Source organism: Tenrec ecaudatus, chromosome 4, assembly GCF_050624435.1.
Source record: "Tenrec ecaudatus isolate mTenEca1 chromosome 4, mTenEca1.hap1, whole genome shotgun sequence".
NCBI classification, from domain to species: Eukaryota; Metazoa; Chordata; class Mammalia; order Afrosoricida; family Tenrecidae; genus Tenrec; species Tenrec ecaudatus.
The window spans coordinates 37,829,129-37,842,715 of NC_134533.1; the positions used below are offsets into that span (position 1 = coordinate 37,829,129).

Sequence of the window (13,587 nt, forward strand, 5' to 3'; positions counted from 1 at the left end):
GGGCTGGCGCGCATGCCCCTGCCCGCCCCTTTAACACGGCGGTCTCTTGCAGTTTGTTACCTTCTGGCTGTGCTGGCAGTCGGAGCTCCCTCCAGTCACCCCGTGGCTCTGCTTCCAGTATCATATCCTGGTCTAGTTCCCCAGTCCCTGCCACAGGCCGTTAAAACTTCGCTTCTAACTGACCACCTCTTTCACAGTCACAGGAGGCACCCAGGAATTTGGAATTCTGGTCCCTGTAGCTCCTTAGATAAATATTGCTAAAAAAAAAAGGGGGGGGTGGGTATTTTTTTAAATTGACTTTCTTCTCCAACAGATTAATTCACCTAGACTCTTTTACCTGAAAACACTTTCCCGAAGGCCTATCCAGTCAACACGTGTGTACTGTGTCAGTAGGAATCCCAGACACTTGAGTTTCCTCCTCACGTCTCCAACAGGTGCCCTTCTCTGGACCCTGTCAGTCTTAACGGTGCCACCCCGCCTCCCCGCCCCCCCCCCCCGTCGTTGTGCACGCAGGAGCGAACGCTTCCTCATCAGCTCACTCTCGGCGGGGGCCTGGCCTAGACCAGGCAAGAGAAAGCCCGAAAAAATAGCAGTACGACTGGCCAGCCCGTCACACACCAAATATCCCCAGCACTGGAGGGGGGTCTGTGTTGGAGAGGGGCAGCCCCCCGGCCCTGCGGCTGCCAGGATAAGCTATGGGAAGGAACACGTTCAGAGAGAGGTGCCCCCCCACCCGACCCCAGGGGAGACCAGGGGAGTTTGGAGCGAAACAGGTAGTTTTTTAATGACATGCGCCCTGCCTGGCCGCCTCTGCAGCTCCTACCACAGGGTCAATGAGGGAAACGCTAAGTTACCTGGATGATAAAAAGCTGCGTTGACTTGTGCACTTGCACTCAAGAACACAACCCCCCAAAACAGCACTCAGTGCCTATTTCAGCCTGAGTTCTCCACCGGCAACACGCCACTCCCAGCGGTTGGAAACAGTGCTGTCAAGACAGAAACGTCCGGAGGGGCTGGGGCCCGGGCTGGGTGCTCTGAGCCGAACGACTGAGCCTGCTGTCAGGTGCACAAAGGTTAGGCTGGGCCCAGGCGCTTAGTGAGGATTGCATCATAGTAGGGGCTGAAGACCATCTTGTTGTAATTGACCAGGCGCACGAATTTAATAGCAACTTCCTCCAGCTCTGTCTGAACCGGGCCCAGTCCACCAGGAATTGTGGGAAATGGCTTCTGAAGACCTGAGGCAAGATAGGTTTCTAGGAAGGTCAGGATTCGGGAATCTGTGAAGGAGAAGAAGGTGGGTGATTGCTTCTCGTTCGGGCTCAATTGATAAACTAGTGACGCTGCTTTGGTGCTGAATGCAAACATCACTTCTGCAGGGAATCCTCCCGAGCCAGCCCCCAGACCAAGTACAGACACGTGCGCCTGGGAGCGGTCACTCTCCACCGTCTCCTCCTGGAGCCGGTGAGACCGAGGAGGGTGGGAGCCCAGCTCCTCTTGCTCAGCAGGCTCTCCCACACAGGCCCCTAGCTAGACCAGGCCTGGACTTGGTTGAGGGAGGAAAAAATGAAGTGGGCATTATGAGTTCAAAAGAAGAAAAGAGAATAAAGGAGATTCTAGCACTGCTGGTTTGTGATCTCCCTCTTTCCCACAAGCCCACATGGAGGAGGCGGGAGGGTCTCCTTTGATGCCTGGGCCCGAAGACTGTGGAAGTCGGGGATGTTTGTGAACTTGTCCAACGGTGGAGCAACTGAGCCAGACCCTTTCTTTAACCCCTCTACGACGTTCTCACACTCGCCTGCAAAATCAGCCAACCAAGGGCTTTAAAGGGCTTGGGCTTCATCGACCCCACAGCTGTCAGGGTCCTGCTTGCGGCATTGACAGCCAGCACTGCGGGTGGTGCCAGGTGCCGTGGAACTGCTCAGACTCTCCTGGTTACCTCAGGTAGGCAGCACCGAATTGCTCCGGAAAGTTTTCAAGCTGACCCCTTCCAAAAGCAGACCACCAAGCCTGTCTCCCAGGTGCCGCCTCTGGGCGGGGATTTGAACCCTCAACCTTGGGGCTAGTAGGCAAGTACTTAATTGTTTGTATTGCCCAGGGACTCAAAAAACAGCAGGTGCATTGATAATATATGGGGTTTTTGTTTTGTTTAACTACATGGGCCCTGCCTTCCTGCCTGCCTCGGAAGATCCTAACCCATGGCAGGTGAATGGAATGACCTCCTCCAGTGCCAAAGCTCTGATCACCCTGTGGGGCAGGTACTCCCTCTCCATCGCACTCGCACCCAGCCTCCTTGGGAAGGGCCTGTCTACCAGCACACTTACAGCCTGCCTCCCCGAAACATACCCATGATCCTGCGAACAGGGTTGTCGGGACTGGACACAGCCTGGATCTGGCCCCTGAGCACGGTCTCCTTGTCTGGGGTGAAGGGAGCGAGTCCACACTGGGAGAGGCAGGTGCTCACCTCCACGCAGACTTTGTCCCCAATGGCAGTCAGGGCATCCTCCAGGTTGAAGGAGCTGCAGCAGAGAGGGAAGAGGGGAAGCCGATGACTACAACGCACACATCCCGTCCGGAAGAGCGTTGCATCAGCCCGACAACGGGGTTCTGCAGATAAAGGAGGATGGGTTCCTCTTCCCTCCCCCACACCTCCCAGGCCATGCACTCCCAACTGGGAGAACCTTCTTTCGGGGATAAGAGGGCTCAGGGGAGAGCAGAACACAGGCCCTAAGCAGGACTGACGCTTCACACCTGTGTGGTGATCAAACAGGCCTGGGTTAGACTTGAGAACATTTTCAGATCCCTCAGGAGCCTGACGCACCAGTAAGTCACAAGAAACTAGGAACTTGGGGCTCCAGAGAATTTCCACTGGTACTCTTGTACTCCTTGATTTTTAAAAACTCGTCAGCATGTTAATGCTTTTAAATCAAACTGAAATTTGAACGTTAACAGCATTAGTACCTTGGTTCCTTGGGCCCCGGGCTCTCCAGAGCACCTAAGGGGAACCCTCCTCCTGGTGGGGTTCTGAGCTGGTAACTGCCTTCTTTCACTGGGCACTCTAACTAGTCGGGGCCAGGCCTGAGAGCCCCTTCCAGCACCCCACTGGGGCCCCTTGCTGGGGAGCTTTCCCAGAGGAGAGCTAGGTGAGTAAGTTAGAGAAGCCAGTGCCTCAGCTCAGCAAACACCCTCCCAGCCGAAGTCACCACTGTTGGCTGCAAGACACGCAGCCACACACCTCACCGTCCTGAGCACACACAATCCCCTGCCTCCCTTTGCAACAAACGGAAAGTCTGAGGGTCGCTTCCATCCAGGCCTCCTCTGGATTGGAACTCGGCAGATATGATGCTTGCTTAGATCATGTAAGAATATTCTATGGACCACATACATCTCCTGACACAACTGGACTGCAGGGGCTGTTACCACAGCCTGCATTTGAGCACATGAGCTGAGCAGTACAGCACCAATTGACACTCGGGACCAGTTCTCCATGGGGAGCTGTGTGTTGGTGGAATCCCTGGGAAATGGTAGTGAAATCAGTTCAGTGGGTAGCCAGCGGGAATTTTGTGATGCATTGGAAAAGAACAGAAAATATGAGGCTGTACTAAGCACAGTTTAGAGCAGGTTCCATTTGGTGAGGTTTTCCATTTCAGTTATGCATCTGTGTAAGTGTGTTCTATCCCACTGGCTACCAAACACAGAGACGTCACCACAGCCTGGAAGGCCCCCGCTAGCACCAGCGTTAACTCTATTGCCAAGCCCGGCAGCATCAGCTCTGCTGGGCTCTTCACCAAGGGAGTAAACAAGTTAGGCAGCAGGGATTTTTCTGGGAGCCCCCTCCCAGGCTGCTCTCAGCCACCATCACCCACAATCCGCAGGCACTCACGGCAGATGCATGTCAATGAGTAGAATCTTGATGACCATCTTGAGTTTCTCAGCAGAGTCGGCCTGGCTGAACACCCCGGGGCCTGCCATGCTGAACGTGACCAGCAGCACCGCCCCCAGGATGGTGAGCTGCTCGAGCTGGCGCTGGAGCTCCTGGAAGCGCGGCTGGTCCATCAGCACCGTCTGTGTGAAGGTGAGACAAGGGTCATTCCCAGGACGAGACTCCAGCTGGCCAGCAGGAGGCAGTGGGCCCTCAGGATTTTTCAGGAGTCTCTTTAGCGTGGTAAGAGGTCTGTGTGGATTTTCCATCTCAGAGTCCCCTCGTACTTAGGAAGAAGGCATATCAGCACGCTGGTAAAACATGGGAGACGTGTGTGTAAATCAGAGCTCCATCACTTAATAGTAGCATGACCTCATGCCCGTTTCTTCAACTCTGAAAGTTATGCACAAGGATCCCTACGTCAGGTGGTGGCTTTTTAATGATGGACGAAGATAATGAATATCAAGTAGCTAGTAGACTCAACCCTCACAAGAGGAGTTCTGTCATCAAGAGTCCCTCTGGCCCTAAAGTTGATGGTTCAAGGCACAGAAGCAGCCAGAACACAGAACTGGTGATGTGCTTCTGAAAGGCCCTAGCCTTGCGAACCCTCTGGAGCCCGGTTCTGCTGTACTGCACACGTGGTCACATGTGTGGACTCGACGCCACGGCCCTCGCAGCAGCAATTCAATAGAAAGCAGAGTAATGAGAGGCAGCGACAAGGGGACCTCCCTACCCACCAGCTCCTCTGTCGGCACTGTACCACTTTGTTGTTGTTTTCCATTGTTTACTTTTCCCCAATGCTTCTCAATTTCATTCGTTTTTGAAGAGAACATTTATTAAGTCTTAAATAGGGCAAGAACAAGACACACACAACGATGTATCATTCGGACAATGTATCATTAGCACGGGACCCTACTGGTGTCCTAGAGTTTGCTGAGATGTAGAGCTTTAGAAAGGGCATGGCAGGTCAGAAACGGGCACAAAACCTAAGGTTGGTGGCAGATCGATACATCCTACTTGCAGGTAGGATCACCAGAGCCATGATGGACAACTGCATTATGGTAGACTGAAGAGCTTACCAGATTGGTCTGGGGGGCTCCCCAAGATAGTCAAGGCATGACATAACTATAAGACCCCCAAAATGGTGATATCTATCAAGGACACACCCAGGGAAGCCCCACGGAAGACTGCCTGCCCCTCCCGGGGCTGGCCAGTGGGTGGAGGTAAGTGATCCACTCTCTGATGCACTCGGGCCGAGGGCGTTCGGCGGCAGCTTCATCCGCAGGCAGCGGCTTTCACCAGCATCCACAGCTTTTGCGAGCAGGGTGCTCAGAATTCAAGCTCTCGCGCGGTTTCCTCTGATGGTGGACTTTATTAGGTATTGAACTCATATTAAAACTGCAAATCTTCATTCCTGGGACCTCTTCAGTCCAGGTGGGCCAGGATGGGTCAGTCTACAAAGAGCATTTGAGGGACGGTGCGGACATTTTCATGAAAGAAGAGACGATACTGATTTACCGCGTCAGCACCCAGCGTAGAGGAGGTGGTACATGAACCCATGTCCAAAGAGTGGGAATGGTACTTTGGAGTTCTGCAGAGACAGCCCGCGGTCCCAGCATGGCAGCGTGGGGGTGAGGAGAGAGGAGCGGGAAGGCTGAGGAAATCAGGCTCCTACCCTAAGGGTTCAAGGTTAAATGAAGGATTCCAAGCGCCCCATGCTGCAAGCAATAGAGACATGAAACCAAAATGTTCATAACTTGGGGTCTTGCCCCAGAGTTCTTCTAAAGATGCTAAAAACTATCTTTGAAGATTGAGAATCCTTTGTTGTTGCTAAGTCTGCTTAAATGTACAAGGAGGCTTCAGGGAGTTAGTGGGGAAATGGAATAAAAATTTCATGGAATTTATTCACAAACCTTTGAGACCCTTGTCTAAGTATCATTGTAGCAGCTGCTTTTTCTTTCTTTCCCATCTCATGGCCAGGCAGGAGGGGCTCGGTGGGTCCAGCATTTCCTTGCTAACTGCCAGGTCAGTGGCAGAAACCCATCCACCAGGTCAGAGGAAAACGAAGAGGCGGCCTGCTCTTGCGCCAGCAGAGTCACCGTCTGGAAAGCCCTGCCCCGTCGGGGCGCTGAGACTGGAATTGGCTCCATGGCTGTGAGCCAAGTTTGGACTCACCACAAGGTCAGGTGCTTCCTTGCTTGTACCAGGGGCCCCCTGCAGTGTGCAGGGACCTGCGCTTAAGTGCAAAAGATTTCTAAGAATCAACTCTGGGAGGAGACATCGGCCTCAGGGAAAGCCCAGCTTCATGGGAGTGGGGCTTCAGCAGAGCAAAGCCAGTGATCTCAAGGTGCAGGGTCCCGCCTGCTCGCCCCTCTCCGTCCTTCTTCCAGCACACAAGAGAGTCAACGGGTGTGTGTGGGGGGAACCTTCTCAAGAATCAAAATGAGGAAACTTCAGTGAGACTGGTATTGAGGTTAAGGAAGCCTTGGTGCCTTCAAAAGAGGGGACAGACAGGGTTATTTCTACACCAAGCCACGTGCTGACAGACAAAACGGGCTAACCCCTCGTGAATCCTCCTTGGAAACGTGGGAGGGAAACATGGCTACCCAGCAAGGAAGGAGAGAGGAAATGAAAAGCAGCAGGCGCTGCGGCTGTGGTGGCCATCAACATGCGTGAGAGGACCCAACTTCAACAGCCGCTCAGACTGGGGCTCTCACAATGGCTGGTAGGATCGCAGTCAGCCGCTTTGGGAACCTGTTTGGCAGTTCTTAAAAATGTTAAACAGAGGCACCACGTGGCCCACTTGCAAGCCCGAGAGAAGTGAACATGCTTCCACAAGCACTGGTTATAATAGCAAGAAAGAAAAACCCGTGTCCACCAATGACGAATGGATCAGAAAGATGCAGTGGAATAGTTCCCAGATACAAGACGGGAGGCAAGTTAATGCTGATGAAGCTACAACACTGAGGGAACTTTTGGTTGCTAACAGAGATTGTCAGTTAAAACCCACCAGCCAATCTGTGGGGGAAGATGTGGTGCGTCTGTGTCTAGAGAGATGACAGCCTTGGAAACGCTACGGGCGCACTCGACTCCGTGACGACAAGGCTGCCGCGAGCTGGCATGGAGACGGTCAGGAGTGTCTGTGAAGCTATCATGGATGGATCAACCTTGAAAACAGCCAGCCACAAAAGGTCACACAGTGTAGGAGTCCATGTACACAGAATGTCCCGCATAGGTAAATCCAGAGACAGGAGGTCGGCTGGGGGACACCAGGGGCTTGGGGTACAGAGGAGCCCTGCTAATAGGACTTTTTTGTCGGGGGGGGGGGTTGTGAAAATATTTGGATTCAACAATGGCGATGGTTGGACAACTTTGCAAGTACAATAAAAATAACTGAACTGTCTAGATTAAAAGGGTACCTTTTATGTGAATTGTAGCTTAAGAAAGCTTTCTAAAGAGGCTCAGCAGCACAGAAGACATTTGAGAAGGGGGACTACTCAGAGTGCTTACTTCAGGGAACAGCCTTTGGCGGTGGTCCCACTTCAGAAGCTGCAGGTACGCGTAATTCTGGACAGCTACAGGACTCGGCCTAGGGGCCTCCCGTGAGCCAGCAGCCTCTTCCCCAGCAGGCCAGGAGCGTCCACACTTTTGAGTCACAAGGTCATCTGCGGCTTCCTCCAGCCACTGGGTGACAAAGTCCAAGGAATCTGTGAAAAATAAGAGTGCAAACATCACCAAGACGTTGTGCAGGTACGCTTCTTAGAAAGGCTTTAAGGAAGGTCATTCTGGCAGTGCAGTAAAGTACATGTTGTGGACTTTGGAATTAAATAGAAATAGCTGAGTGTTTTCAGGCAAGGCATAATCCCTCTGAATATCAGATCCTAACCTAAGGCAATGTGCCAACATAGCACCCACCTCGTGGGCTGCGACTCGGTAACGACTACAAAGCAACTGACCAGGCCTGGCCCCGTGCCAGGTGCTCAGCACACGCTGGTCTCCCCTCTTCCATCCTGAAAGGTGACGGCTCTCCTCTGAAAGGGGGCAAAGCTGGAGACAGATGGGACGGGCTTCCCTAGGCTGAAGGGGAGGCCTGCTCCTTGTAGATTGTAGTCTGGTTGCTACTCCCTGGTTTACTTTGGCCTCACAGGAAGCGATGCTGCCACGTGCCTGGCATCCATCGCACACATGTGGAGCTTTAATTCGTCTTCAACCTCCGTACACTATTCTACGCTGAGGGATGCACTAGGGAATCTCAGAGAGAAAGAAAAGGAGGCACTTGTCCTTGTTCTTTGAGCAAAAAAAATGCCCCGTCGAGTCTGGGAAGGTTTGCGGCACTGCCAAGTGGAGGCCTCCTTGGAGCAAATGGGCGCTGGGTTCAGGGCTGGAGTCCCTCGCACGGACAGAGGAGGTTACACCAAGTGCAGGCTCCGTCCGAATGCTTCCCACACCGCACTCTGTTCTGATCCCTGGCCTTTGGGCTTTGCTCTCCCGTTGGCCTCTGTAGACCAGTGGGCTCTGTGCCCACCAGTGCTGGCAAGCTTCGGTATTGATTCTGCGAGCAAATACTATCCCTGACCCTTCTACTCCAGCACCCTGAATTTAGTTACCTGATTCTCATACTGAAATTCTTCTGCTTCCAAAACAGGCCTGTCTCCCAAAGGGCAGTGGGATAGAAAGGCTGAAACTGTTAATTGTATGCATGGTCCATCACAGTGGGTCAAAATGTCTCAAAACCTGCTTCCCGGTGTGTCAGAAGGGGCTTAAGGGCAGCACTCTCCTCCTGGGTTTGGAGTATATCCAAAGACCCCCTACGCTCGTCTGGGGCCAGAGCTTAGTGGACATTCTCCTCCGACTGCCTCCGGGACTCCTCCGGGCCCAGCAGCTCCTCCGTCTTCTCTGGCTGGGGTTGGATAAATGAACCGTTCAGACTACCGCTGTCATTTCAAGACCAGTCAAATTGGAGGCTTACAGGGAACCAATAATTTGCATCTGAAAACTGTGATTTCCCCAGGATATGAGATACTATGGTGGGGCCAAAGGGAACCCTAACGATCCTAGTAGGGCGGTTTTCCTGTAACTTTGAGAAGTTCAGAAACATGACTTTTTCCTGGGTGGGTGGCAGAGGATTTATACCTGTAGAACCAAAGCTGAGGTAAATTTCTTTTTTAAAAAAAATCATTTTATTGGGGGCTCTTACAGCTCTTATCACAATCCATACATCCATCTATTGTGTCAAGCACAATTGTACATATGTTATCATCATTTTCAAAACATTTCTTTCTACTTGAATCCTTGATATCAGTTCATTTCCCCCCCACCACCCTCATGATCTCTTGGTAATTTACAAATTGTTATTTTTTCATGTCTTACGTTGACCGATGTCTCCCTTCACCCACTTCTCTGTTGCCCATCCTCCTGGGAGGGGTTATATGTCGATCACTGTCATCGGTTCCCCCTTCCTCCTCCACATATGCCCCTTACCCTCCTGGTATTACTACTCTTATTATTAGTCCTGAGGGTTTTATTTGTCCCGGATTCCCCATGTTTCTAGCTTTAGTCTGTACCAGTGTACATGCTCTGATCTAGCCGGATTTGTAAGGTGAAATTGGATTCATGATAGTGGGGGGGGGGCATCAAAGAACTAGAGGAATACTGTATGTTTCATTGGTGCTATACTGCACCATGACTGGTTCGTATCTTCCTTGTGTCCCTCTTTAAGAGGATATCCAATTGTCTACAGATGGGCTTTGGGTCTCCACTCCACCACCACCACCCCTCATTCATATCAGTATGATCTTTTGTTTTGGGTCTTTGATATCTGATACCTGATCCCTTTGACACCTCATGATCACACAGGCTGGTGTGTTTCTTCCATGTGGGCTTTGTTGCTTCTCAGCTAGATGGCCACTTGTTCATCTTCAAGCCTTGAACACCCCAGATGCTATATCTCTTAACAGCCGGGCACCATCAGCTTTTTTCACCATATGTGCTTATGCACCCATTTTGTGTTGAGCAATTGCGTCAAGGAAGGTGAGCATCACAGAATGCCAGGTTATTAGAACAAAGTGTTCTTACATTGAGGGAGTACTTGAGTAGAGACCCATTTTCCATCTGCTGCCTTACTACTTAACAAATAGATATATATACATAGATCTGTTTCCCTATCATTATATATAAGTGTATTTACATATGTACGTGCCTGTATTTAGTCATCTCTAAATGTCCTTTGCCTCCTAGTTCTTTCCTCTATTTCCTTTTACTTTCCTCTTGTACCATTATCATGCTCGGCCTTCATTCAGTTTCAGTAATTCCTCTTGGCTCCATTGCCCTTGATCAAGCCCCACCAGGCATCCTATGCCCTCCTTGCCATCGATTTTAGATCACTTGTTGTTTCCTTATCACTGGGTTTGTTGGCACCCCTTTCTTTCCCCCACCTCCATTAGTTTGTTGTTTTCTTCTCTGGATTATTTATCCTGCCTATCTTATCTAGGTAGACATGTAGCAACAACAATGAGCACAAAAACAAGACAAAGCAAAACCTAACAAAAGAAAACAAAAAAATAAACAGCAAAAAAAAAGAAAAAGCCTACAAATAGTTCCAGGTCTGTCTGTTGACCTTTAGGAGTGTTTTCTGGCCGAGTCTGATGGGGTGCTACACCCTGGCCCCAAAGTCTATTTTTGGGATTCCCCAGGGATTTCATTGTTTTGCTCCCCTTGCTGCTCTGTTGCACACCCTCAGTGTTTCGCCCCGGTGTGGTGGGGTCAGATCAGGCACAATTTCCGCACAGTGTCTCTAGGCAAAGGGACATTTCTAATGGAGCCTCCTGAAGAGAAGAGTAAATGCCACTAGTCCCAAGGAATTTGTTGTTTTTATCATTAAGACCAGCACTGCGATTTTCCTCAAACTGTGTTTTCATTAAAAACTCGTTTAGGTTAGTACTTGTTCATCCTTCTTGTATTTCCTCATTTATCTAATCAGTTGTGGGTGTGCTCCTAAAGCTGGTTCTGTGTGTGCATGGTTTTGAACATCTGGATTGCCTCAGGTTTAGTTGTTCTCATAGTAAAGTCTTACTGTTGCTTGCAAGGTAGTCATCATTACACTTTAAGCTACTCACCCACTGCCATCGAGTCAATAGCAACTCATAGCAACTCTAGCTAAGGTTTGGTGGTTGAACAACTTTATGGGAGCAGATAGCCTCATCTTTGCCCCAAGGTGCTGCTGGTGAGTTCGAACCACTGACCTTGGGGTTAGCTGAGCAACCTTTTTACCCTACCATGGTACAGCAACTAAGGATGAAAAAACACAGCCAACTATTAAAGTACCAGGTGGATATTGAGCCTCTACTCAAGTCCTCTCTCAATACAAGAACACTTTGTTCTAATAAACTGACATTCCATGATGCTCACCTTCCAGACATGATTGCTTGAGGGCAAAATGGGGCATAAGCAAATGTGGTGAAGAAAACTGATGGTGCCTGGCTATCAAAAGAAAGTGTCTGGGGGTCTTAAAGGCTTGAAGGTAAATAAGCAGCCATCTAGCTGAAAAGCAACAAAGCCCACATGGAAGAAGCACACCTGCCTGGGTGATCATGAGGTATAGAAGGGTATCAGGAATCAAAGACCCAAAACAAAAAATCTTATCAATGTGAATGAGCATGTACCAGGAGGGTTAAGGGAAAGGTGGGGGTGAAAGCAGGAACAGATAACAATGATCTACATATAACCCCCTTCCGGGAGGGCGGACAACAGAAAAGTGGGTGAAGGGAGACATTGGTCAGTGTAAGACGTGGGGAAAAATGTACAAATCATCACGGGTTCATGAGGGAGGGAGGGAGGGTGGGAGGAAAATAACGAGGCGCTGACAGCAGGGGCTCAAGGAGAAAGAGAATGTTTGGAGAATGGTGAGGGCAACATGTGTACAAATGTGCTTGACATAATGGATGGATGGATTGTGATAAGAGCTGTACAAGCCCCAAATAAAATGATTTAAAAAAACCATAGACAACAAAAGCACACCACAAAAATTAAACATACTTGGCTGTTTCTCTAAAAGTTCTTGAAACTTCTTCCTTTCGTATTCGACGGACTGCTGCATGAGGTGCGGCCGGATGCTGCTGACAGCGAAGTTGGCCATGTCCACTTTCATGAGGTCTAGCGCAGAGAAGATCGCCCTGAGGGAAGCAGGGGCGACAGTCAGTGGGACGCCTGGGAAATAGGTTCAGTCCTAAAAGGCAGAGTGAGCTGAAATGTCCTACCATCGACTTAATATGACTGAACTACTGGACTGTATGCGATATGAGTTATATGGCAAATAAACTTTTTTTTAAGGGAACTGATTTGTTAGAAAGTTTTCCATCTCAAAAAAGGTAGCAAAAGAAGTTTTTTAAAAAAAGATCATGAGGAACACATTAAGAAAAACAAATTTGGAATACAAAAAATATCTAAACGTGTGAAAGGTCTACATTTTTCAGCTCTGTTCTGTTCTTCCACAGATCTTCCCCGTAACCTCCAAGCAGACAGTTCCCCTGACTCCTGAATGGGCCCTTGTGGCAGACTCAGAGGCGCAGAGCGCCTCAGACACAAGATGCAGTGCTCATCACGATGGTTTCTACACGCAAATATGCGAATTCACTTTGCTAAGAAAGAGGAAGTCAACTCTCCTCTTCATCCTGTCCCCTCGCCATCTTGGTTTAAGGCGTGTGGGATGCTCTGGTTCTGAAGGCATAACTGCTAGTTCAGACTCTGAAGGTGCCCAGGGGCGGGTTTCACTGGATGCCATGTTCCCTTCAGTGCTCTCATCCGCCCTCATCACTCGTGGAGAGCTGCCGAGCGGCCTACTTGTAGGAGGTCGTTAAAAACTCAAGACGCAGGTTTACGTGTGGCTTACACAGAGAGAACAGGATCAAATGCCCTCTGCTGTCCCCTGAAGACTCTGAGGCTAGCTGGGTGGCATGTGGCAGTACTTTATGTGTGGGAAATGATACACTGTCTGAGGGATAATTAAATAATTAAATCCGTCTCCACATCCTGAGCCTTCCCCCAGCTTTCTATTTCCTAACTACACGGGCCAGTCCACTTCTCCTGGAGGGCATTCTGACTGTCCAGAGAGGGCATTTCCAATAACTCCCTATACCCATCTAGGGCACTGTTTCCCTAAGTAAATCATACCACCCCCAACCCCCACTGTAGGTGCTGGACCCAACCAGGGGGTTGCACAAGCAGATACCTACAATTGATCTGGAGTCATAAGCTGAAACACAAAGTTGTTCATTAGCAAGGGGGTGATGAGTGGCTTTTTGATGAAAGGAGTTTGGGAACCTATGATGTATAGGAAGTAAGGGAAACTGCCCACCAAAGGCCCACTGACTGGAAGTAATACTTGAACATCACAAGGGCAGTGAATTATTGAATGCGGCTCTTCTAGCCAAAGTTTCTAACGCTGGCCTTTCCCTCCATGGGTCTGGTAAGAACGTGGGAAGACACTGACAGGATTCACCTGTGAGTAGCTGTGAGCAGGATGCCCTGGAGTACCATACTGGTGTGTATAAAATGAGCCCCCAGAATATAGCTATACCATCAGAGGGGCAGTGGCAGAACCAGAAGCCCGAGCATGCAGAGTGAAGGACTTCGCATAGAGCATGGAACGCTGACTGCTTTCCTGCAGGAGG

At 50.1% G+C, this 13,587-nt stretch overlaps 1 protein-coding gene across 3 annotated transcripts in view; it reads right to left on the reverse strand.

Annotated features, from left to right (window-relative positions):
* Nucleotides 1–223: 223 nt before the first annotated feature.
* Nucleotides 224–13,587, reverse strand: part of TCP11L1 (t-complex 11 like 1) — a 28,135-nt gene continuing 14,771 nt past the window's right edge. For all 3 annotated transcript variants that reach the window (XM_075545930.1, XM_075545929.1, XM_075545931.1), the window contains 5 exons: nucleotides 11,954–12,090; nucleotides 7,430–7,626; nucleotides 3,881–4,062; nucleotides 2,344–2,516; nucleotides 224–1,277 (listed from right to left, as the gene is read on the reverse strand). In XM_075545930.1, the coding sequence (XP_075402045.1) occupies nucleotides 1,075–1,277; nucleotides 2,344–2,516; nucleotides 3,881–4,062; nucleotides 7,430–7,626; nucleotides 11,954–12,090 (892 nt within the window). In that variant the 3' untranslated portion in view covers nucleotides 224–1,074. The remainder of the gene's footprint in view (nucleotides 1,278–2,343; nucleotides 2,517–3,880; nucleotides 4,063–7,429; nucleotides 7,627–11,953; nucleotides 12,091–13,587) is intronic.